The 24553-nt window shown below is 41.4% G+C and overlaps 3 protein-coding genes and 1 non-coding gene across 6 annotated transcripts in view; 2 read left to right on the top strand and 2 right to left on the bottom strand.

The window, feature by feature from the left end:
• Positions 1-1454: 1454 nt before the first annotated feature.
• LOC147796520 (monocarboxylate transporter 12-like) lies at positions 1455-5921 on the bottom strand. Its single transcript, XM_087147597.1, has 4 exons — positions 5746-5921; positions 3718-3948; positions 3196-3336; positions 1455-2380 (listed from the first exon to the last, which is right to left on the bottom strand). Exons 2-4 carry the CDS (start codon positions 3917-3919, stop codon positions 1455-1457), a joined length of 1269 nt encoding a protein of 422 aa, XP_087003723.1. The 5' UTR covers positions 3920-3948; positions 5746-5921.
• A 706-nt stretch (positions 5922-6627) lies between these two features.
• Positions 6628-11777, top strand: LOC110979126 (succinate dehydrogenase [ubiquinone] iron-sulfur subunit, mitochondrial-like). Its single transcript, XM_022234678.2, has 8 exons — positions 6628-6825; positions 7231-7305; positions 8013-8071; positions 8262-8405; positions 8763-8841; positions 9433-9549; positions 9854-10078; positions 10505-11777. The coding sequence occupies exons 1-8, from the start codon at positions 6757-6759 to the stop codon at positions 10592-10594; spliced, it is 858 nt and encodes a 285-aa protein (XP_022090370.1). The 5' UTR covers positions 6628-6756; the 3' UTR covers positions 10595-11777.
• A 234-nt stretch (positions 11778-12011) lies between these two features.
• The window catches only part of LOC110979057 (intermembrane lipid transfer protein VPS13D-like), a 41677-nt gene continuing 29135 nt past the window's right edge, over positions 12012-24553 (bottom strand). For all 3 annotated transcript variants that reach the window (XM_022234546.2, XM_022234547.2, XM_022234545.2), the window contains exons 52-73: positions 24296-24462; positions 23963-24094; positions 23638-23782; positions 23223-23398; positions 22816-22939; positions 21886-21958; positions 21458-21614; positions 20885-20999; positions 20528-20752; positions 19943-20003; positions 19530-19690; positions 18226-18384; positions 17839-17988; positions 17301-17450; positions 16931-17067; positions 16429-16678; positions 15943-16110; positions 15366-15572; positions 14722-14978; positions 14230-14387; positions 13731-13852; positions 12012-13497 (exon numbers count right to left, since the gene is read on the bottom strand). In XM_022234546.2, the coding sequence (XP_022090238.2) occupies positions 13381-13497; positions 13731-13852; positions 14230-14387; positions 14722-14978; positions 15366-15572; positions 15943-16110; positions 16429-16678; positions 16931-17067; positions 17301-17450; positions 17839-17988; positions 18226-18384; positions 19530-19690; positions 19943-20003; positions 20528-20752; positions 20885-20999; positions 21458-21614; positions 21886-21958; positions 22816-22939; positions 23223-23398; positions 23638-23782; positions 23963-24094; positions 24296-24462 (3411 nt within the window). In that variant the 3' untranslated portion in view covers positions 12012-13380. The remainder of the gene's footprint in view (positions 13498-13730; positions 13853-14229; positions 14388-14721; positions 14979-15365; positions 15573-15942; positions 16111-16428; positions 16679-16930; positions 17068-17300; positions 17451-17838; positions 17989-18225; positions 18385-19529; positions 19691-19942; positions 20004-20527; positions 20753-20884; positions 21000-21457; positions 21615-21885; positions 21959-22815; positions 22940-23222; positions 23399-23637; positions 23783-23962; positions 24095-24295; positions 24463-24553) is intronic.
• LOC147796521 (Nuclear RNase P) lies at positions 19015-19341 on the top strand. Its single transcript, XR_015428106.1, has one exon.

The following is a 24553-nucleotide window of genomic DNA, read 5'->3' on the forward strand; positions in this document are numbered from 1 at the left end:
TTATCAAAAGTTGAGGTCACGTGTAAATGAGGCAGTTCGATATTCCAACAGCGCGTTCGAGGTAGTTCGCGGCCCTACGATTGCACTACACCAAATACGCGCCCATAGAAAACATTGCAAAATCGGACCGAAACAGCGCCGCCTGTTGACTCTCGTGAAGAGCTTAGCCTCCTTTTTTTCCACTTGAAATTCATGATTATGGCCAGAAGATCACTTTTCGTTTCAATTTCGTGGGGGTTAGCAACGAAATTTTCTTTATCCGCCTTTGAACAAAGATACTCCCAAAATAGCAATAAAACTAAGCGCTCATTTCTGAATGTAACCGCCCGTCTCTATCCAAAATAGGTCCGCAATTTCAGGCTTTTTGTGAAAGAAATACCGTGAACTGGAGACTATCTGTCCTAGATTCGAGATTTAAAGAAATATTTCTATGATGCCTCCTCATTATGGCATGTCTTATTGTAAAAACTCCGTGGGATCACAAAATATGATGAGCTCGCGCGCAGAAATACAAGCATTTGGTGGAATGCACCCCTACGCGAACTGGCGCGTATGCTTTGTTCACAAATGACATTGCTTTTTTTGAAATAGAGTACCGAAGTGAGTACGTCACACGCACAAGTATGGGTGCAAAATCAATGTGTAAAATGCATTTAAGCCCGAGAACCAGCGTGGGAACCGACAAGCGCGTACTCCGTTCGTTTGTACTCTATACCGAACTGGTTCATTACAGTCAAAGTAGGGAAAAACATCATTAACACGATCGCTCATTGAAGCCTCTTTCATTAAGCAAGTAGCTATAGTTCAATGTATTAGGGCGGAGAGGTGGGGTGATACCATCATGTTGAAAGATTGCCCTCAAATTGGTAGATCAGTTTCCTTCGAGACACCTGGCTCGATCCTCTGAAGAAAAGGGGTTAACAGCATTGCCAGAAATCCCACGAAGAAAAAGCTCGCGAAGATCAAAAATGGCACCATAAAAGTTTGGAAAGCATCGTAGAGGGCGCCTGTACGTGAAATGGAAAAACACAGTGAGTCTGTGTGTGTGAAACCTGCCTGCATATATAGCCACGCGTTTGAAACTTAGACGATCTTCGACACACGTCTACGAGAAATTGCTGCGGTTGGTGCACCCTGTAACGACTCCCATAGTAACATTTGAAACAAAATGGGCTTGATTGTTAAACTCATATGTTAAAATTATGCACTATTCACTATGAAATAGAGCACAAACCAGGACATGCCCAAGGTACGTTTACGTAACGAGATGGCAATATTAACAGGTAATGAAGAGCTTTTACATTTGTCCAGAGACTTTTTTCTTCAGTGACTTATACTTCTTTCTTCCTCGCCTCAAAACAGTTTTTATTTTCTTCCTTTTGGAATAAATCTGATTTGGGTGTAATGTAATACATGTCATTTGTTTTCTGTTCCAATCTTTTATTATGTGAAGGTCAAGCGATCTTCCGTAGAAACTCTGTGCAAAACTGTGATGTTAATGACCCACCTGCAAATATTGGACCCAAGAGATCCGCACCTGCTGCAATACTACAATAAATTCCGTAGGCGGATGCCATGTTCTCCTTGCCGACGAACTGTCGTAAGATAACAGGTGTCATTGTGTGTTGGAAAGCGACAGCCCCGCCCATCACAGCAGACGACACCATAAAAACAGCGTAGCTGCGAATGTGAGCTGCAAGCAGCGACATTAACACGGCACTGCCCATGATGACCATGGCCACCCTGTAGATCACCTCTGAAGATACCTTCCTATTGACACACCCGCTCACAAGGTACCCAAGCAAACTGGTGATTCCAACTGCACTGATAAGAAACGACGCCCGTTGGTCTTGTACCCCAGATTTCACAGCACATGGAATGAGATATATTAAGTAGCAACTGTATCCCATGACGTAGTTAATCTGTGCGAAGCAAAAAACTGAAAAACGGTAGCTTTGGCGAAGCAACTTCAGTCGGAACAGCTTGACGACTCTCGTGAGGAAACAAACAGAAGATGGGCTTTTCTTCACAGTGACGGCCTTAGAATTCACAAATGTATATTCCGATTCTATTCTATCTTCATCGATCCTCTCATCAGACTCGTTGAGACCCAACTCCGCACGACTAGACTTACTGGTCGATTGAGAAAAAGGGCGGAATACCGCCCCTGCGACACATATGTTAGAAGTAATGCCGCTGGTAATCAGCAAAGTTCCCCTCCAACCGTAGGCATCAAGGAGTAATTGGAAGAAGGGTGCAAAGGCTAGCAGTCCCACACCGATTCCAAAGTACCCAAATCCACTCATTATTGCCTGGTTTTTCTGGAAGTACTGCGCAATTATGACCACTGCTGGCGTCGATGCAATACCAGTGCCAAGTCCTGAATAGGGGGAACAAGATATATTCATAAATACCGTACCTCAGACAGTCTCCCTATGCAACAACGTGCAACTTGGCCGTGTACTGACATTAGATAATGCCCGCAAAGAAGTAATAATGCCCGCTGCCTAAATCACGCGCTGGCACCTGGCTGTGAGATAGTTTACTCTATTCTGATTGGCCAGGAGTATGTGTGCACGTGGCTCGCCACGCACGCGCCAAGTCCATATAAGGAGATTCTTTTGGACATTTTGTAAAAGGAATTACCATAAAATGGACGGGGGTGGGGTAAATGAAAGTACATTTCTAGAACTTCTTGTGTTTTTCTGACTAAAGAGGTATCGGCCTTTTATGAATGGGAATAAATAATGTGCTTGGGCAGTCTTATGCTAACGTTTACAGGTGCCTTTCTGTATGTACGTTGTTTGGACGCGTTGCGTAGCCTACGCGATGTGTTCATGCGTTTCACTTCTACGGACACAAAAATCGAAGCCATCAACATAACACACGTGTGCGTTGCGTTCGGCCGTCAAAATCGAAGACTGTGGAAAGGCGCCTTTTGACCGGTCAAACACATAATTATTTATTCCCTTCTTAACGATGTCACCATAGACAGCCACGAAACTAGGGCAGAGATACAAGAGTGTTGTTCACAAATATAGTTTCCCTTTCTGTTTAGCAGCATACATTATTTTAAAAGACATGTGTTAGTGTGCGTTCCACTGCAACTTCGTATGTTCAACTTTTTTCGTAACGACAATACACGCCAAGATAAACATCTTTAATATTATTACCAAGCATGAACGCCAGTCGTACCTGCAAGAGTGCCCATGACATACATTTGATAAATGTTTTTCGTTTGAGCCCCACCAATCAATCCTACGGTGTTAAGTAGGCCACCAAACATGGTGGTTGGTCGACATCCGAAACGATTACATAACACCCCGCCAAAGAAACCTGGTAAAAAAAGAAGAAGAAGAAGTTAAATAGCTAATGCAATTCTAAAGGAAGATATGCTCATTTATGATATTTACTTTGCGTTACATTGCACTGAATAACAGATATAGGCCTATAGGCCTATTAAAGCAGTGCGAATGACGTGGGGGCTTCGGTAAATGATACCACAAAATCAGTACTTTTATAAATAGGCCTAAAAGCGAAAACTATCCGACCGTATGATGGCTTAATTTTCTTTCCTTGAAGGTTGACTTGCCTAAATCTAATTAAAATAACGAAACATCTGTAATTAAAAGGGGTGAAATGTTGTGACTCTTTAAAAAGATTGGAGGTCACCTGAAGAACATTTATTTCATTTTTTCCTTTGCCATCAGTGCTTACATCCCAAGTATGACGTCGCCGATATGATGCTGGAGATGGCTCCAGTCTGCGAAGTAGTGCTCATGAACTCACGCTGAAAACTCGAGAACAGGACCCCTGTGCAGCGAGTGATGGACGTGATCAAGAAGTTGCAGCAACAGGCAGCCAAGATGATAACCCAACCCCAGGGACCACCTTCTGTCAGCAGAGAGCACCTTGCCATTTTTGCAGCGAGCTTACAATTTGAGAGTCCTGCATTATTACAACAGAGAAATATGGAATGTTCTTCATAGAGTCTAATATCTTTGCTGATTATATACGAGTTATTGGGAATTGGCTGAGTAATTCTATGGAGCGGCTGGCGAAGATTTGGGTCATTGACAATTATAACTTCTGGACAAATGTATTGTAACCAATCGCTGTTACAGGTTTATTAGGTTTCAGTTGAAGGTGACATCATTCTTAGTTATGCATTGTGAGAGACCAGTGTATTGGTATCCGAGCAGTATTAACGAATAGCTGCGTCACTAGTTCTGCGTTTATTTGTGTATGTGTACGGCAGCGCGAGACTGGCGCAAGTTTATGTTTCGTCTAGCTTGCGTCATGGTCTGGTGAGTGAACAGCCCTGTGTGTCCGCTCCGTGTGTGCGCCACTGTTGTGATGAAACGCCACAGGTATCTTTGGTGGCTGGTATCATTCATTTCGACAATTTCATCGCTCAATTTTAGTATTTTATCGTTCATTTCTACAATTTCATCGTTTAATTCGACAATTTCATCACTCAATTCGACAATTTCATCTTTCAATTTGACAATTTCATCAATTTGACATTTGACTATTATGTTTGGCGATTTCGTCATTCAATTATTCAACCCAAACTCTCATAAAATTCCTCTCAAGGAATCCTGGTCGGAATGTAAAAATCATTTTTATGCAGACAACCAGGGTGAAAGTAAAAAGAAATTACATGTCAGACCAATACGTGACATACATGTACTGGGTTCTTTCCCGTACTTCCCTCAAGACTCCAATGCACTCCTTCACACCGTGAAAGACTGGACAGACTGAGTGTCGACAGACGCCCAGATACCTGCTACATTGGCATATGCGCATTGTTAGCACCAGCAATTTGGGTGCAGTCACCCGAGTGGCAGAAGTGAGATTGTGGACACCTTTAAAATTGGTTGCGGAGTGCGGATTGTTTTAAGTGTTTTTTTGCAATTGTCTTTTGTGCTTTTGTCCTTTTGTAACTAAAATAAGCCGATTGCAATTGTGTAAATACAGTGATTATTTAAGCTAAAGAAAAGTACATTAAATAAGTTCATTTGATCTTGCTGGTAATCCCTTGCATCCGCACATGCTTATTTTCCGCCCAAATGACCCCTAACCCCTGGACCTTGGATTGCTCGTCAAAGTCAAGGGCCAAGGCAAAAAGGGCCAAGGCAAAAAGAAGTTAGGTCATGCCGTTGGAAATAGTTCGCCCAGACTGGCGACTCGGAGACCGAGGCTGGCTCGTTGGGAATAAAATGTCACAGTATCCTGGGCAAGATAAGAGGTAAATTTGAACAATGGTCACTTATCAAACTTGGTCTGACAGTCTGACTCTGTCACCCAGACAAAGATACATAAATGCAGATTCTGTACACAGCTGTACATTACATGTATGTTTGGCTATAGGCCTATACCAATCGGACTCACTGAGATCCCAACCGAAAAGGGCAGATGTCGACGGATGCGTGGTTTTTTTCATTTGAAGTTTTTGACATTGCACGGTACGCGCATGGCACATGCACCCCATTTACAATGTTCCAGCTTTTCACAACAAAAGAAATGTATACAGTCTCTCTGCCGTTTAGTGATTACTCACTTCCGATTCATCCTTAAACCCTACGACCTTCTAGGAAGTATGTAAAATCATACTGATTCGAAGGATTGAGGACTTTTAGGGTTAAAGATTGTAGGCGGTCAGTCAATGCGTTGACAACACGTCCGATGAAAGATGATTGTAGGCGCGGGCGTATAGTTTGTACCATACCCGGTCGTTCTTACCTCGATCTTCAGCTGTTAAGCCTCCCCAGGAATCCAAGTTCAGCCCCGTCGTATCCAGCCCCGGGATTGCTTTTTCAGTTTTGTTTTCTGAAGCCGTGTCAGTGTACCAAGATCGAGGCAGTTCCAAATGACCGAGACCAAGCACACAAACAGTCAGTGCAAATTGGCGTGCGGGACGAAAGAATTATGTGATGGTCACAGGGCGAGTGGGACGGCCTACTCGCAAAGGGGGGTGGGGTTGTACTGAGTTGATGTTTCGCACAAACTAGCTTGCCAACGGGAAGACGTCCGAGGAAATGCGCAGACCCACGCGCTGATGTAGGCAGAATTGTATGCAATTCCCATTCTTTCCCTATGCTCATTGGGCGGGGTAACCTTTCTTTCTTTCATACAACATCACTGTTTATTGAGTTTGCCAACCAGTACATTGCTCTGCAAACTTTGATTAGCCATCAGTGCTGCAGCAGGCCATAAAAAGATAAAATAAATGCAACAATCTCTTCATTAACAGCACCGTTGCCAACCGCGTCGCATTAGGGGAGAACTAGCTCGGGGTGCCGGGCTTAACTGACTCTTCATGCTACTAGATGCAAGGTATAGACTTGAGGCGAGGAGGTGTAGTAGAGGGCGCTATTTTAGAGGGCGCTATTTTTAAGTTGTGTAAGGTACTAAATATTTGTTTGCTTGTATTTCGTGCGAAGCTAATCTCGCTCAAAACTGCGCCGATTTCAAAGAATTCCCTTGTAATGAAACATTAAAGCATTTGTTTTCAACGAAGATATTGGGAACATTTATATGATTAGATAAATAAATGAACAAAGTATCAGCCTTCTACGGTAGCGAATTTCACCGGCCACCTGCACGTTAATTAATACAAGCGCACGTACGTACGTAGAATGTACAAACACAACGTACATGTCCACATATTATATTTGTTGAGGAGTCGAGTCATGTTACGTAAATAGGCAAAGGAACTGAAGGTGTGACATAATTCGAGAGTTTCGGTTGAAAATGGCGTCTCTTAGTGTTGTGAAAAGTTTCCAGCTTGCTTCCAGACAGGCGGCGTTGTTATCGTTTCAGGTAAATGTTTGTGTGACCATGGTGACTCGACTGTGAGTTTGTTCTTTGTGACAATTTTATCCTGGCCTCCCTTCAGCTCGCCATGTTGGCTCCCAGACATGGTGGTGCTTCGGATACAAATCTGGCAAAATGACAGACATGTGCAAATGGACGTTTTTGTTATTCTAACAGAAGGGGATGTATGTAGATATTGTATAAAACAAACACTGAATGTTGCAGGTTTGTGCAATGATGAGAAGAATTTCATTTCGTGACATGAACTGTTCCATTTCCCCACATGTACGTGTCCTGGCATAATACATGAGTCAGGCACAACAAGGCACTTGGTTTGAACTTGAAAAAATACAACAGATGACGTCCAAGAATGACACAGTGATTACAGTGTGTTTTTTGTTCAAATCACAGTCAGTGCGAACTGCGCAAGTTGCTGCCGCAACCAAGGCACAAGAAAGACTCAAGAAATTCTCCATCTACAGATGGGTAAGTGTTAAATGCTTTCAAAGTTGCAGGTGTGGTTAAGGAGAAACATTTACTTACACAGTAACGTCCTAGTGTTTTTCTCAGATAAGGTAGTTCCTTTGAGCTATAAATATATGTGTTGCTCAGATTTGTAAGTTGGTGTGACAGTGTGTCAACTGACAGCTAGCTTAAATTACATGTAATTTAGGCTGCCAACCCTTCATTTGTCAACATTTATGAAAGAATGGGTTTTTCATATTGTCCTTCCATGTAAATATGCACCTAGGTTTGGCACAAAGTTGAAGTAATGCGGATCAGTTTGGTCCACTAAGCCGCACAAAATAACAAGAAATGACCTTTGAGGGATCTTTCAGTGTATGAAATTTTTTTCAGAATGAGAGAGATATAAATTATTTGTTTTTTTTTTAATTTTTGCACTGCCCGATGTGTATTTTAACACTGTATGCTCAGTGTATGCCCCCGAAGGCTTGTGAAAAAATCACAAGCGTACTCGGATGGGACTTGAACCCACGACCTCCTGCTTACTAGTGCAGACGTCTCAACCACTCGACCACCGAGCTTGTCAGTATTGGCTGGCTGGTTTGAGACAGATGTAGCAGTGGGTACTGCGAACTTTGAAATAGAATGAAAGAAGTTGTTAGTAAAACTGGCCTGAGTGGCATGATTGTCATCGTCCCATCACAATGGCCTTTTTGTCATTCATACAGGACCCTGACAAGCCAGATGACAAGCCACGGATGCAGGAGTATGATGTGGACCTCAACACGTATGAAAACTTTGATTTGTACCTTCTACAGACATAAATCAGCTGTTTATTTTCCAGTTTAATGATCATTTTTTTTAAAACAATTCTTTACACACTTTGGAAATTCATTGCTAATGAAGTATCAATTTGAAAATTTACAAATGTAAATTTTATTTGTCGTTACAGTTGGTTTTTTTTTTTTTGTGTACAGGTGCGGACCAATGGTGTTGGATGCCCTGATCAAGATCAAGAATGAGATTGACCCCACATTGACCTTTCGTAGGTCGTGTCGTGAAGGCATTTGTGGCTCTTGTTCCATGAACATCAACGGCTCCAACACTCTGGCTTGTATTTGGTGAGGCACTAGGCATACACAGCTTTTTTCGAACATTTTACCTGTTTTCCCCAGATCCCTTAAAATTTCCGATAAAGTTCTGGTAGATTTAAGAGGATTGAGCGAGATGGAGCCCAGCCAAGTTTTTTTTTCACAAGAGGCTCGTTACTTACCGAAACTTGAAGAACAACAATGAATTCTTGCTATCCTGCACAGCGGAGGATCATTTCCATGATTTCAACAGTGGCCGAAAACAACTAAATTATGTCCAAAGTTACATGGTGTGATCCTCCTCTATAAGAATGGTAGTTTTATTGATGTTGAATATTCTAGAATCCTGAAGTTGATCATGTTGTTTCTGTTTGTTTTTATTCCTAGTCGGATTGATTCTAGCCTGAGTAAGCCAGTCAAGATCTATCCACTACCCCACATGTACATCATCAAGGATTTGGTCCCTGTGAGTTGACAAAGATGATTTTTGTTTTTCTTGCTGTTCTTAATTGCATTTTGTCCCATGCTATCTATTCACTTTCAAAGGCATTGTGATTAGTACTACAGGCTTAGTACACCGGCCATGGAACAGTTTTCATAGTCAGGAGGCCAGTTGTTAGACCATCAGGCACCAGCCATTAATAGACTGACCCATTAAGCCCCACTCAATCATAGGACCGGCAAAAAGTGAAGTGGGGGGAGGCCCCCCAGTCGAAAGTGTGGGGGTCACTGCTCCCCTGGTCCCCCTGCTTCCGCTGCCAGTGGTTGAGTAACATTAATATACATGGTTAATTCTGATATACATGTACAAAGATGATTTGAGAAATGAGAACTACGTGTAGCTCATGAATTTTGTCTGACCAACTTGTCAGTGGATAATCTTGAATCCATAGAAGAATGATTCATTTGTAGAAAAACTTCCAGCATAAATAGGGTACCTTACGATTAGGGTCTCTTTAATGTTTGGCAAGATGTTTAATGAACTATTGAACCCCAAGACTTGTGAAACTTTTCAAAGCAGGTGCATTAAATTTATCACTGACTATTTTATTTGCAGGACATGAATAATTTCTATGCCCAGTATCGCTCCGTCGAGCCCTATCTGAAGCGAAAGGAAAAAGTGGAATATGGAAAAGAGCAGTACATCCAATCCATTGAGGACCGGGCTAAATTGGTTGGTACAGGTCGTAGATATTAACAGAAAGGGACAGTAAAGGGGTTTACTGTACTGTGGATTTATGCGCAAGAACACTTCTACCTGTTGAAAATGCGAAAGAAAATAGACGTCAGTAGACGTCAGCGTTAAGTCTGTGGTCGGCCGACGTGTTGGTTCTAAATTCTTAAAATGTCCCCCGATGATACTTGGACTTTCACTTTCTTGCAACATTTGACTGGAGTTTAATATTTTCATTTTATGATACAACTACTGATTGCCAAAGAGATCTTTGTTTAGACAGTCTTCATTTTTTTCTCCCTAGGATGGACTGTATGAGTGTATCTTATGTGCTTGCTGTAGTACTAGCTGTCCCAGCTATTGGTGGCACGGAGACAAATACCTGGGACCAGCTATCCTGATGCAAGCTTACCGCTGGATGATTGACAGTCGAGATCATTACCAGACAGAGCGGATTGCCAGGATGCAGGATCCTTTTTCTGTCTACAAGTGTCACACTATCATGAATTGCACCGCTACCTGCCCTAAGGTAAGTTCCTTTCCCTGACAAGGTTGAGGACAGTATATGCTTGTTATTGTCATCGAATCCATTTTTCTGCGCTGCATTTTTATCAAGATGTTTCATTTTAAAATCTGGACATTGAAGTCTGGCTCAGAATAAGGTGATTCAGCCCTGATTTCTGCCAACTGGCATTTTTAAAGTGATATTTACTATCACAATACCATCTGCTTCCTCTAGAATGTCCCTGGCAGGTCTTTTGGAGTCGTTGTTTTTTAACTACAATAGCTACCTCGATTCTGATCTTTAAAACTACTTTGAAAATGTGGCTGTTGAATTCCTTCATGAAAGTTGGCTATTTGTTTGGAACTCAGGCATTTTCCTTTAAAAGCAGACACTATCGGATGTTTTCTAGGGTTGTGATGTTTATAGTAGATAATGTTTCTCTTTGGACAGGGTCTGAACCCGGCTAAAGCCATCGCCGAGATCAAGGTCTTGATGAAGTCATTTAAGAAAGAGGATTTGAAGACTGCTGCCACCGCATAGGTGTGGAGATTGCTGGAGGCTAGTAATGTAACTCCATCTTTGGATGGAAATTATGCCACTTAACGGTGAAATTTTTTTTTTTTCTTAATGGGCAGGTAGGGGGACTTATAAACCAGTTAGCCATCTTGGTATTTTGAAAAACTAGTCCAAATATTAAATTGGAATTCTCACCAAAACCAACGTTTTCAGTGTTTTCAGGGATTTTTTAAGTCCCAGGTTTTATGCCAATTCATGTATATTACTAGAATGGCCTTCCATCGTAATTAAAACAGGAAATGGAAATAATTGCATCATTATTTATGTATGTATAGACAAGTGATGGTAAAATTGCTTTCATGTTTATTTTGTCAGAATTTTTTTCCTCAAACTATAACTGTAAAGGTTTTAATCTACTACTTATCCCATTCATTGTAACAGCACCCTTGTGTGAAAACTTCAACTCTTATTAAAAAGTGTTCATTTTTGGTTATGTTAGAGTTTTAATCCATCAAATTTTACAGTAGGTTTGGATGGATTTTGTAAGATATAGCACAGCCCTGATTTTTGTGTGCTAGCTTAAGGCGGCCTTAGAAAGTACCACGAGCATCACTTATGGAGGATTTGGGAGTCAGGGTATACAATATATATCAAAACGAGAGTTTGATGTCCAATTTCAAAGTAGAAAATGCTGAAGCAACTGCTAAGAAGGTCATGTTCACTCAAAGGGTAAATAATGTTTCTATGTAATGGAAGGCCGTGATGATATAGGCCCTGTCGGTTGCATGCTTGTACATGTATTCTGGGATTGTTACGGCCTGTATAAATGTAGGTACTTAGAGCAGTTGACAGGTTTTGGCCAGTTTGGTGATAACACTGCTGGCAATGAAGTGTTTCTAGCTTAAACAGCATCCTTGTGTTAAAATGTCAACTGTAATTAAAGTTTTCATTTTTGGTTATGTTTCAGTCCTTAATCCATCAACTCCCACTGAATCCTACAATGGGTTTGGATGGATTTTGTAAGATATAGCTCAACCTTAATTTCTGGCAGTGAAGTGTGAGTTGTGTGTAATTTAAAGCCACAGTCAAATGATTTGGACACAGCCATATTTCTGTCCTTAACCGTACCTCAGATACCCACTTCCTATCCAATTTGCAATGTGTATGCAGAAAGTACAATAAAATATTTCTCCTTGGTTGATAAACATTTCAAGTGGCCTGAAAGTATAGTTCCTGATAAACTTGGTATATATTCCGAATATATTAAACATTTTGAGCAACATTTATGTACATTGCCAGCGAGAGTGTAACTTTACAACATTTGATACATGCTGTGTAAATAAATGGGAGCGCAGCAGGATTGGTAAAAATAACTTAAAAAATACTAGCCAAGTGTAAGGATGAGCTTTAACGTCATTGAGGTAAGAATCCACTCTTACAGTTAGCATTTCTCAAAGTGTCATTTATAAGTTCCTTTTTTTTCCTTTTACATGTATTTGTTCTTGTTTTACTCTCTACATCATTGCATTGAAATTGTCATACTGTCAGACAGCCTTCTAGAAATTGGGTACTTTTCTTTTTCACACTTATTTGGCTTTTTTAAACTTTACTTTTTCCCCAGACATATCAAACATCAGTCCCAAAGTACACCTGTGCGGTGTAACGTTATACACTTGTGATGTTTTCAAATTAGGAAACAAACCTTATAATTCTTTTGTCTGAAGTACTTACTGACAAATTGCCTGACTTCACTTTTATATACATCAAACCAGATCATACTGTTCAATAACATCTTGCACACGTCATGGAGCTTTTGCAAACAAGCAAAGAAAAACGCTCAGCAATCCTGATATTGCAAGTTTTTTCTTTCACAGTCTAACCCAAATGGTAGCAATTACTGGAAATTTGATTCCTGCAAACCATAACATGACTAATAAATTAGTCAAAAAAGGAATTAAGCACTTTTTCAGGTACGTTATTAAAATAAAAATCATCTCTCAGCTGTTTTTGAACAAAATAAACTTAAAAGTGTTGGCAAAAAAAAAATCAAATTAACATTTACAATGACATAAAATGTGCATAAAAATTTAAATACTGTTGACATGTCAATGTCCAAGACATACCATACAGTTAGTTACAGGCTGTTTCAATTTAACCCTATGTAATGATCTGTTATGGGTGTGGTTAACACTTCAAACAAGCAATTTTTATTGTTTAAGAATCCACTTTTTTCTTGAAAAGTACCTTGATGCCGAAAGGGAAAAAAGTTCAGGAAATCAGATTACATTTTACAAATTGCATCAATCAAAACGTCAAACCGATTCCAATGTTTGCAAAAATCTGTAAATGATTTGGGAACTTGTTTTGTTTAAACATGTAAACATCCCACCTTCAATATCTTACAAGTTAATTAATTGAATCTAGCATTTAAACGTGTCATTTTGTTTCATGAAACTTCACAAGCCTCAAAACGGACATTATTTCATATCATTATTTCAAAATACAAAATACAACTAATCAGTCTATGTACAAAAACCACTTCTTGGCGTATCATCCCACATAAGTCTTAAAACGTGACTGCTGTCCACAAATCACTATCCGGTTCGTGAGTGTGACGTCACTTCAGTTTAAACCACACCCTCTGCACATGCACTGCACACAGAGTTACATGAATTGATCGCCGTTTACATGGAACCAGAAGTTAACACGCAACTTCAGCGATCGTCCAATGGGAGCCTGCAAATTGGGGCGTGTCCACCTTTGTGACGAAGTCACTTACAAACCGGATTGCCTTTCTGTCAGCAGCTGTTTCACGTCTCATCATTTCCTGCAAGTTCTAGTTTTAGGTTGCTGTCGCTGGTGTCCATCATGACTTGCAGCTTCAACTCTTCGTAACATCCCTTGGCATAGTTGATTTGCTGCGAGACCTACAGAAAGCAAAGATTATGTTAAATACAGCGCTTTGTAAGGGACAGACATTCTCAAAACTGCCAAAATTGATGAGATCAAATTCTTAAGCTTGGATATGTGAAAAACTCAACCAAGTTTGAGTTGGCTAACTGTTTCATGTCTGTGACTACAGTGGGAGTAATCAGAGTGTGGCATGGAGGTATAACGGTGGATGGTTAATGCAGAAACTCAGGGTGAAAACGGCTCCTACCTTCTTGGCTATCTTGTCGTTATCGCAGCCTACTTTGGGTCGCTCTTTGAGGTCATATCGTGAAGTGGACACACCAGCTTCAGTACTCGCCATCTTGGTCAGCTCAATATAATGCTTACTACCTAACTCGTAAAGTGAATATAAAACACAAACAGTGCCACATTTTCTAAGGACATCAATGTCTCAGAATTAAGACTAGAAATTTCGACAATCCCCGGATGAAAAATCAGTTCATTTAACATGCGCATTTGAGAAGTAGATATATCCAGGCTGTATTATGGCTGCAAATAAGGATGTGCATCTATGGAAAACCCATGAAGCTGCAAACCGGTAGTTTCCAATTAGTGCATGTGTCATTTCAAGTCGTAGCCATAAAAATTTTTAAAAATTTCGGAGGAGCCTAGTGAGTGGGCTTCATGGAAAGGTTGAATTTTACGGTGCAAGCAATTTTGGATACAAATCTAATCCACGACCTGAAATGGAATGGTCCAGTACTTACCTTGCTGTATGTGTCTGGCATGGAAAAGCTCGGAATGCATGACTTGCAGGACAGGGGAGAGAGGGTCATTGATGGGCAGGAAGTAAGTCCATTCGCTGGTGATCAATGCCTCCATGCCCTCCGTCGGACTGGAACGAAGTGTTTCCATAGAGAAAAACCTGCAGAAAAGAACAAGTTGATTCCTGGCAATTATAAGCTGAATTCCATTTTCAGATAATCCATGCAAGCATGATTGCAAATATACAAGAATGGCATCCCGCAGGTGTATTCCTGTGAATGACTGAAAAAAAAAGATTGACACATAAACTCAACAGAATTTCAGTGGTTCAAATTAGCAGGCTTTTGATAGAGACATTATTTTAGTGGTCACTTTCACCGGAGGCAAACAGGGTTTCTCCTCATGAAACTTTTTCTTGACTGATTAAACTCTCTGCGAAAGAATAATCGCAAATCGACAGATGGATTTCTCAGACCTGTTGTGTGTGTTTTTACCTTTCCTTGCCGTTGGACGACTCACTAAGCTTCTGCATGTACTCCTGTCCACGGGCGTTATAGGCAGAGTACCGGGGAAGCATGCCTGCAGGATTGATGCAGCAGCGCGTCAGACGCACTTTGTTGGGCATCAGATGACTCTCGCCACTGGTGGAGCTTCGCAAGGCAGCCATGGTGCCTGAGGCTAAGTCCATCACCCCTGCTACAGGCTTGGCCACGGTGCCAATCACACCCTTACCCAAACCCTTCATGAGCCCCTGGAAAAACAAAATCAGTTGTAGAGTCAAAATTGCTCTCTCATTCAAAAAAGGGTCAATTTTTATGTACTTCACAGATTTGTTTTGCCGTCCATTACAAGATAATATACAATATTTAAAGAGTGCAAATTTGTGATAAGCACTTGTTGGACATTTGCTCCGCAAATTAATTTACTGAGTTATATCTTATACAAGCTCACGAAAATAGGATCTTAGTCTGTTTGTAGGGTGGTTGTAATTGACAGCTTTTAGAAATGTCGAACAGTGTTTGATCAAATCTTTTCCAGTCCAATTAGGTTGAGGTACTGTTCAACAAAATGTGTGGTTCAGGGTTCAACTCCCTCTTATGCCAAACAGAGTCTGCAGTACCATGGAGTGAAGGCCTACCTCCACACCGTCTTCTGTCATGCCCTGATAGGTCTGTGTGAAGATGCTGGTCAGGCCCCCTACCACACCAAAGGTGAACCCCTTGACTCCAGCCTTGAGGTGGCCGGTGCTACTCCCGTCGTGGGACCCCCGGATGTTGCTACGAATCTCCTCATGATGGTTATCCATGATGACGGTACCTAGCGTGTTGGATATCGAGCCTGTCACCTGGAAATTAAAGTCAACAACTTCATCTTTAGGACATGATGTGAAATAATGAAATTTCACTGAACTGGAATTCAAACCAGTGACCACTAAAATTCCGAACCAGTGGCTCTACTCTCTGTACCATCAAGCTCCAAGTTAAAACTGTCACTTGTCATCTCAGGGGAGTCACGACAGCAGATAGTCAGGAATCAGAAAACACACAACGTATAATAAGGAATGATGTCAAATTCACTGATCAACGTAAATTGACAACGCTGCAGATCTTAACAAGCTGTTTGTGATCACTTGACAAAAAGATATTTTGTGTTATGTAATAATTCCTCAGGGACTAATTAAAAATGCATGGGAAAACAACAATTGACTTTCATACCTTGGCAGCTGTGTTGGACATTCCATGGGTGACGTTCTTGACCATACCGGTCACGTTTCCCTCAAGAAGTAATTCCTTCAAACCATCTCGAAGATCTTGGATCAAGCCGATCGGATTGCCAAGGAAATCAACAGAACCTAGAATTTTGACTGCTTGGCTCTTCAACTCCTAATCACAAGAAAGTAGAGAAATTTGGACAAATTTCAAACCTTACTTCTCTGAAAGCTACGCAAAGATTCTTGCATTAACCCAGTTAGTTTCTTGTGACGACTTTTGTAAGTAAACAGATGAAGCCAGGATAAGGAAAAGTTTGGAAGGCCAATCTTCTACTCCATTCTTTTTGGAAAGCTTTGGATTGTTTTTCAAAATTTTCAACTAATTTTCAGCCTGATGCTGACTGTATGCCAATTTTAGGAGTCACATTTTGAAATTTGGAAGGTCTTGAGGAGCAGGTCAAAGGTGACAGGTCAAAGATGATTCACACACCTCTGTGTAGTGTTTGACCACAGCGTCCAGTAGAAATTCCTGTGTCTCAAAGGGGTGGAGTCGGGTGAAGGGATCCAGTGAAACGGGGGCGTCCTCGAACTGGATCATGAACAGGCGTTGTTGGGTCTTAATAGCCTGTAGGTCTGGTGGTAGCTTGGATGATGTGAGCACGCTCAGTTTGAACTCTGTGGCGTTCAGTTTGAGCGTCTCAAAAAAGTAGCGCTTGGCCTTCTGTTCTACCGATACAGGTCTGTCAAGAGGGGAAGAGGATCCCAAGTACAGTTAGTGGCCAAGGGAACTGGTTTGCAGCATTGTTGTTGAGATCCTGCCTCTGGTAAAGCATCTGTGTCCATGAGCAGGACATTTTACTATGATCCCGTCAGAGGCTAAAAATAATAACTGTGCACATAATAACTAAGAAAGCTATCTTGTGCTGCCTAACACTGTTAGGCAGCACTGAAGGACCTTAAAGCGTGTCTATTGGGAGTACTATTGGACCAACCTGAGTGAATTGTAGTAGCTTTCATCCATCTTCTCAATCTCGCTGTCAGACTGAGCAAAGCCAGCAAACTGCATCAGTTTAAGCAAGAGGAGCTCCTCAAGGTTCAGAGTCATCTTACGAAGATTGACAAACAACAGCTGCCAAAAGCCCAACGAAATGGTGACAACATTTTTAATTTGCCGTAACAGAGGTGTCTCACATACAAGAAAATGAAGACAAAAATGAAGTGTCCAATTATGAGGGATAAATGGAGAATAAATTCCTCTTTTCAAGATCTGGATAGTGCTGGACGTCCCTCCAAAAAATCAAAAAAAAAATTCAGGGTTGGATTCAACCAGTGCCCCTGCACTTTTCAGTATGACTTCCGTACCTTGTAAATGTCCACCATTTCATGGGAAGACGGTAGTTTGGTAGCCACCATGCTCAGTGCTGGGGTACTGGAGACGCTGGGCTTATCATCTTGGTTTGGAGTGACAAACAGGACAACAGGCTTCTGAGCACCAGTGAGCTGGTTGTCGACCTGTTTGAAATTATGACAAATAAATGAATAATAAGAACCATTTTAAAGTATTTAGCTGTGCAAAAGGAAACCCCATCTGGTTTGTGAACTTCCCAGCTGCTCACCTACTTACTTTCACTGTTAATGCTGCATAGAAATCAGACAAAATATGACGATTCCGAAACTTTATTCTTCCTTGTTTTAAGACTATTATTTCCAGGTTTATACTTTTCATACTGTATTAATTTGTTTAACTTAATCTTTTGAGAGAGAAGTTTTCACCAGATTTCTTGGTATATCTCCAATGCCATTCTTGTTCTGGATTATTGGGTCTTGTCTGTTTCCTTGTCAAAATCCTCTGCACAATTCCGTCTTCACTGATCAAGTTTCCTGTTCTGATTAGCCTCACCTGGATGTTTTTGATCTGGACTTTGAGGGAGATTTCTTGCTGCGTGCTGACATGTCGTACCTCCAAGCCAGACAGTAAAATATACAAGACCTCCTCAGGGGTATTGTTGACTAACGACAAACCTAGCCCGTCCCTCAAGAAGAAGACAATCTAAGAGGAAAACACATTATATTCCATTATCTTTGCAAAAAGTGGGTTACAGGCACACTACATGAAACAAACCTTCTATTTTAATCTGGTAACGTTTGAAGCCTAAATTTCTTGAAGCAGAATTTCTTAACACACAGGAGTTTACAATGCAAATTTTTCATTCTGATTACACCTTCAATAGCTTATCAAACTTCAATAGCTGAAAAAAGGGTCTATTTGAACCAAGTACACACTCACATCTAACTCTTTGACCTTTGGTGTGTCACCCTGTGTGTCCTGTGTTCTGACCACTGGTCTGGTCTCCCCACTTGTCTTGTTTTCCTTGTATGTTTTGACATAGATCCAGTCATCTTTTTGGGCTTGTATGCTGCCTGAGACAGGAGACTGTGCTGGTGACTAAGTAATTGGAAAACAGTAATTAATTATTCATTATTGCCTCATTTGCATAAATGCATATTCCTTACTTTTATACAACTGAAACTACACACCTCTGACCATGCTTTGCTCTTTAAGAATTGTATAATTTCAACAATGAAAAAAACGTTTGCGTCTTTACTTCTGATTTATGATCAGGTATCATCAGGTAGCCAAAAGAAGTAAGATGTGCAATATTTGCATATAATTTGCATATATTTTGCATATTGATATAAAACTATAATTCACAACATAAAATTGGACAAAAAGTTAACATTCAGGTTGGAGAAATTCAAAGTGGATATAACAAATTGGAAGAAGAATAAATTTGGGTGGAAATCAAAAAAAGTTGCATTTATAATTACCCACAATGCAACATAACCTAATTAGTATTCATACAAGTGATTTTCGGCAATAACTGGGCATCCAATCAAAATTTTTTGATGGGACTTTCACCTCTGCACTCAATTTTATTTAAGTTGTCTCAAGATGAAATTATGCATGACTGCAAATTTGTCATAATTTCTTCAAAATTTCTGAGTGGCCACTGTGATTACAAAAATGCACAAATGTATTAGACATAAAAATCAGCACTGTCAATGCCTAAACCGTGTGGTGTGATGCTTGCATGTATGGGTAACAAACAGGGTAGACAATTACCCTCACAGAACCCATGGGAAGGTCTGAGACAAAGGTGTCAAACCCTCGAGAGGGGGGCCCCTGTAACCTGTAGGGGGTGGAGGAATGGAAACATGGCCCTTGTGAGGTGCAGTTTGAGGCACAAGAGGTGCATTCCTATCACCCCTTGGTTGGGTGGTGGGTGTACTGATGCCACGCATCTGCACATCGGTTGGGAGCCTGTCACTGCCAGCAGCCTTGAGTTCAATGTGCAAGGTGGCACACTGTGCCATAACCCAATTCAGACTACACTCACACCACGCTTTTTTGGGTAGTGGGGGGAGGGGAATTTCTAAAAAGAGATCTGTAATTTATCCCAATAGAATCTAGCCATCAATTTCTTGATGCTACCAATGTCAGAAACTCTGAGAAGAACAATATTTTATGTTTGACGTTACATTTTGTTGAGTAAGGGATTTGTATAAAAAGGTCTTGTTTCCTGCCCTTACCTGTACCCAGCTATCTGTAATTTGCAGTACTCTGGTCGGTCCATCAGCAAGCACCTTGCAGTGCAGACAACCGCTCCCTGGTAGATGTTTCATGGCATGGATTGCCTGCTCCACAGGGATGTGGTCCCTGATGTCAGCTGGGCCGAGAACAACTTCACAACCTGTGGGGGTAAAAACAGCTTATATGAGAGATTCCGGTACAAAATGGACATGGCAGTGGTCAGATAAATTCCAGTTTAGGGCCTTTACAAAAGGTTTTCTCTGCAACATGAGAATCATATCCTTAAACTGAATGTCGGGAGTCTGGTTTGGCTTGAATTTACGGGCATCTTAATGACTGTGCCATCAGAAGTGACACTGGAAACATGAGGTATTAAAAAATATCCTTGGATTTTTAGTATGCGGAAACACACCTTCTCCAAGCCCTTTGGCTCGCACTGCAAGGCCCCCGAGATGACAGATCATGTGACCATCCTGACAAAAGAATAACATAACAAATTCTATTCAATCAGACATTTTTATGGTCTCACATTCAGCTAAATTGTGTCCATACCTTTCAGGAAGATATTTGTACCAATTCAACATACTTTGGACCTGACCGCTACGGATTGAAATGAAATTTGGTGTGCTGATTGGGTTCCATGAGAAACCCCCAGAACGTAAATTTTATGTTAATCGGTCAATTAGTTTTTGAAATACAGATTAACAAACGTTTGACTAATTAGCTTGACCCGCTGTGTTTGGAAAACCGTATCTCCTGAAGTAATGCACCACATCTCAACATTTTTATCCAGGTATATATTTTTATACAACAAGAAATTTCAGTCCATTTGCTAACATCCAAAGGAAGCCATTTCTAAATGTTACAACTATGGCTGCTAATAACACATGTTCATATGGAAGCCACAATCAAGTAACTATATCTATTTCTCACAGATATTACCCTAAGTCACAGCCATTTGATTCAGACAGAGATAAAGATGCAACCTTTTCCTGACCTCTTTGAAGAACCACGTCTGGGTGCCTTTTCTTCTCTTGTCTGGCTTGCGCATCACTAGCGGCATGATGGAGTTGGGGTTGGCTGCCATGTCAGCAATGTCTAACACCAAGGGATTGTGGGAGCCAGAGGGTGCTTTGTTGGGGTCACGGGGTGGGGTGAAGGCCTGGTTCTGTAGCATGCCTGTTGGGGTCATACGCCAGAGCTGGCTGCGCTTGCCCGGTTCCTGTTCATTAAAAATAAATTAACCATTGTACATCAGAGCAGCTAGTGCGTTAATGACTGAAGGTGAATTCACATGGAGTTGCAAGTAGGGTTCACACCCCATCTCTTGACAAACTGTGCGTAGCTTCATTACCTTTCTTCTCAGGATGACAGCTTTACCATTGGGCACGATGTCAAAGACAAGATTGGCGGATGTGTAGTCATCTCTTCGCTTCAACAATCCACTAGATAATGATGAAGATGAGGACCTGTAATTGGAGAATGTCACAGTTAAAAAAATAACTTAATAATAACACTTTTGAAAGCGACTTACGGCATTTAACTGCATTTTCTTCTTTGACTATTTCATCTGTCAATTCTCCATCTACTTGAGATTTCTCCACACACCTCTTAAATCTCAAATACTATAATTTTACCATTTTGTAAGCAATATCCTGACAGGTTTGGACGAGTACAGATGATTACATAGACAAGGGTAAGGCACGTCCTACACGAAAACAACTTTTCAACATTTGGACTGGTATGTTCCTGTCTGTCACGGCAAGTTTCAGTGCTGGATTTGTTTTCTGTGTACTGTCCAGAATATATCAGTTCTCACAGCAAACAAGGGTACATCTCAACATTTCTAGTAATCAGCCGATGGCGTCACTAACTATGTCTGAATAAACTAGCACATGAGATACACATGATTTCCCCCTCAACTCACCCACTGCACGTGTGTGTCAAACACAGATAGATGAAGTTTTCGTAATACAGCGGTACCCCGTCTCCCAAGGTGTCTAACTTGTACGTTGCTCCTGACCCACCCTTCGCCTCACAGTACAGCTCTCTGGGTAAGACCAACTCATCCCAGGTGTATGGAACTGTCAACGAGAAAACGTTCTTTGGTCTGTAATCACAGAGATCCTCGGATTTCACTGATTTAGTGACAGCAGTGGCCACATACAGCAGCAAGTCCAACAATGCCACAAATTGCAAACATTTTTGAAACTTTTTTACATGACACAAGAAACTTAGAGTTTCTTACTATCCAATTAAACAGTTCAGATACTGAGCTTGACAACTGTCTGTGCACGTTGCTTATAGTGTGGAACTTGGGTTAAATATTGCAAATAGTGGATGAAAGTTACCAACCTGAAGCCTTTGGTCTGAGCACTGTTCGCAGGTTCGTGTCGGCAACTTTGGACTGGTAATAAATGATGTTAACCTAAAAGAACCAAACACCAAGCAAATAATGTGACAAATATTTACAGTGGAAGTTTCACATATGGCTGACTATTACAATGATAAAGTTTAACAAAGAGATGCTAGAGTTAAGAAAATTTAAGAAGCCTAATCAATGATTCAGAAATATTTTCATGATTTAAGTACGATGTATAAGTCATGTAGATTTATTAACTGACTAGGCATCAGGTCTTATCATCATGACAAGAGTTTTCTTGATGGCGTGGAATGTCTTTAACCACTTGCTGCCAGGGGACCCTTTTTTCGAGCACGTAGGCTTTATACACGGAGCCAGGGAACCCGAAATGGGACAAAGGGAACGGGCCTTGTAAAAAAAGACCATACTTGGAACAAAAGACCAGGCTGCTGGGCATTAACGACATTTTTCACTCTCAATAGTGGTGATAATCCAGCCTTGTTTTGAAACAGTATACCATGGTTTGGGGCATTTAGTGCGAGCAGATTACCACCTGGGACAAAAGCGCTCCACCACCACCACAGCGATGAGCCACACAGCACCGCTGCACGCTAATCTGGCCCCTATTGAAAAGAGGTCAGCAGCGAACTGTGCCAGGTTCGTGAACAAAAGAAATTATATAACACCGCACTCTCTGGGCTCTGTTTACAAGGCTGCAGGCCTGGCTGAAATACTCGGGCATCAATAGATTTTGTCTGTCAGACTAGAGTGGCCACCCGACAGTAATTCGTGTGGGTGTGAACGTCCATTAATTGAAATGATGAATTTTTGAAGAATTTTGAAAACTGAAAATCTTTGAAAAGTCCCGATTCTGTGCACTACATTTTTCAAACCACCCGGCAGCAAGTGGTTAAGGTGCCTACCTCTGACATGTTGTCTACCCTGTAAGGAGGGGGCACATGGACAGCGTCCGTGAAGACAACAAAGAATGTAGCACCCACGAGACTCACGGCGACATGCATGATGTTAGACTGGTTGTTGGCACTCCTAGGATGGGGGACAACCAAACTCTCAGTTACGCTTAAAAAGCTGAAGTAACATTTTCAATACTGATCTCTGCTCGGGTAAAAGTATGTGGCCGCTTTCCTCACAGCCTGAACAAAAATTGGATTGAGTGTGACTTGCTCTGACAGGACGCAAGACTCAACCCAGTGTATAGCCAAGTCTGACTCAGGTGTTTGACGGCTATGGATACTATTTTGCTATTTGTATTATCATGACAGTCCTAGCCGCAGGACACAGGTTGACTGTCCGACTTGCACCCACTCACCTCATATTGATATTGAAGGAGCTGGGCTGGTCAATACGCATGCCGCCTGACCATCTGCATGTCGAGTCGCCAGCAATGCGGGCACAGAGAAGTTTGTCCAGGTCGTCCCTAGGCCAATGGAAGATGACGCTGGACCCTGCTATGACTGACAGATGTTCACTGGGATTCTTGGATCCCTGCCAAACAGGAAGAAAAGATCATTGCCTCATAATGCCCAAACAATAGTCCTTTGTTACTTTGCTATGAAACCCTTAGGGTTGCCACATTTTACATGCTTGCTCTCAAAAGTCTGTTAATACATTTGTCTTTTACAAAAAAAAGACCGCGCATGCCATTTGCAAATAATTGGATTATTTAGAGTTGAAGCAACATCAGTTCTGAGGACATGAAGAAGAACTTAATCCAGTGTTCCTACCTTCCCCTGGACAAAGTGTCGTTGAGCAAAGGCCAACTTGCAGCTGGAGCGATTCTCCAGCTGAAACCGAGGGACAAAGGTCACAATCTGGGTGTCATGGTAACGACCCCTGCCAGGTCGGATGTCAATGCCAATGTGGTAAACCCTAAAAGAAAACATCATCAAATTGATTATTCAATAAACAAATGAAAAACTGTAAAAAATGGCTGACACTGCACCTCATGCAATTAAATCTGGAAATGAACTTGAAGGTAAACTGGAAACCTGTCTTGATTCCAAGTTCGCAGGTAATTTTATGCTTTTTTTGCACAATCTGTTTACTTACATATGTGGCCGACCCCCTTGTTGCGCCACACGCAGCGATCGCACTCCTGAGCCGCCCTCTAGTGATATACGCTGACAGTAAAGTGGTACATCCTGAAGACCAATGATTCCCCTTCCAAGTCTCATTGTACACCTGAGATGGAGCAACAAATATTTTTAAAATAGTAACTCAAGATTTACAATGACTTTCCCATTCAGAATGATTTACTTTAGTTCAACTTCCAACCTCCCAACTTCGGTAGCAGTTTCAAAACCCTTTGAGTTACAAGATGCAAATACAGCATGCTGGTTGATTTCAGGTTTACAGTTATCGGTTCAGTTTCCAAACACGTACATTTCGGCGTAGTCTGAGTCAGCATATGAAAACACCAAGGGGGCCACACTCCTAGCTTGTTCGTGGACTTCAAATTGTCCAGCTGCCTCAAAATCTGCTCCTTCCTGTTTGAATATGAGTGGCAATCCTGACTTGTTGATGAGCCAATACCGTGCAGAGATCAGGATCTGGAGAAGGTGCAAAACATTTGATGTGGGTAACAAAACGGCATGGACCACACCATAATGGCCAATAATAGACTACTTTATTAAACACGAG

Source organism: Acanthaster planci, linkage group LG16 (assembly GCF_054643075.1).
Source record: "Acanthaster planci isolate LZ-2023a linkage group LG16, COTS_SCS, whole genome shotgun sequence".
In the NCBI taxonomy this organism is placed as follows: Eukaryota; Metazoa; Echinodermata; class Asteroidea; order Valvatida; family Acanthasteridae; genus Acanthaster; species Acanthaster planci.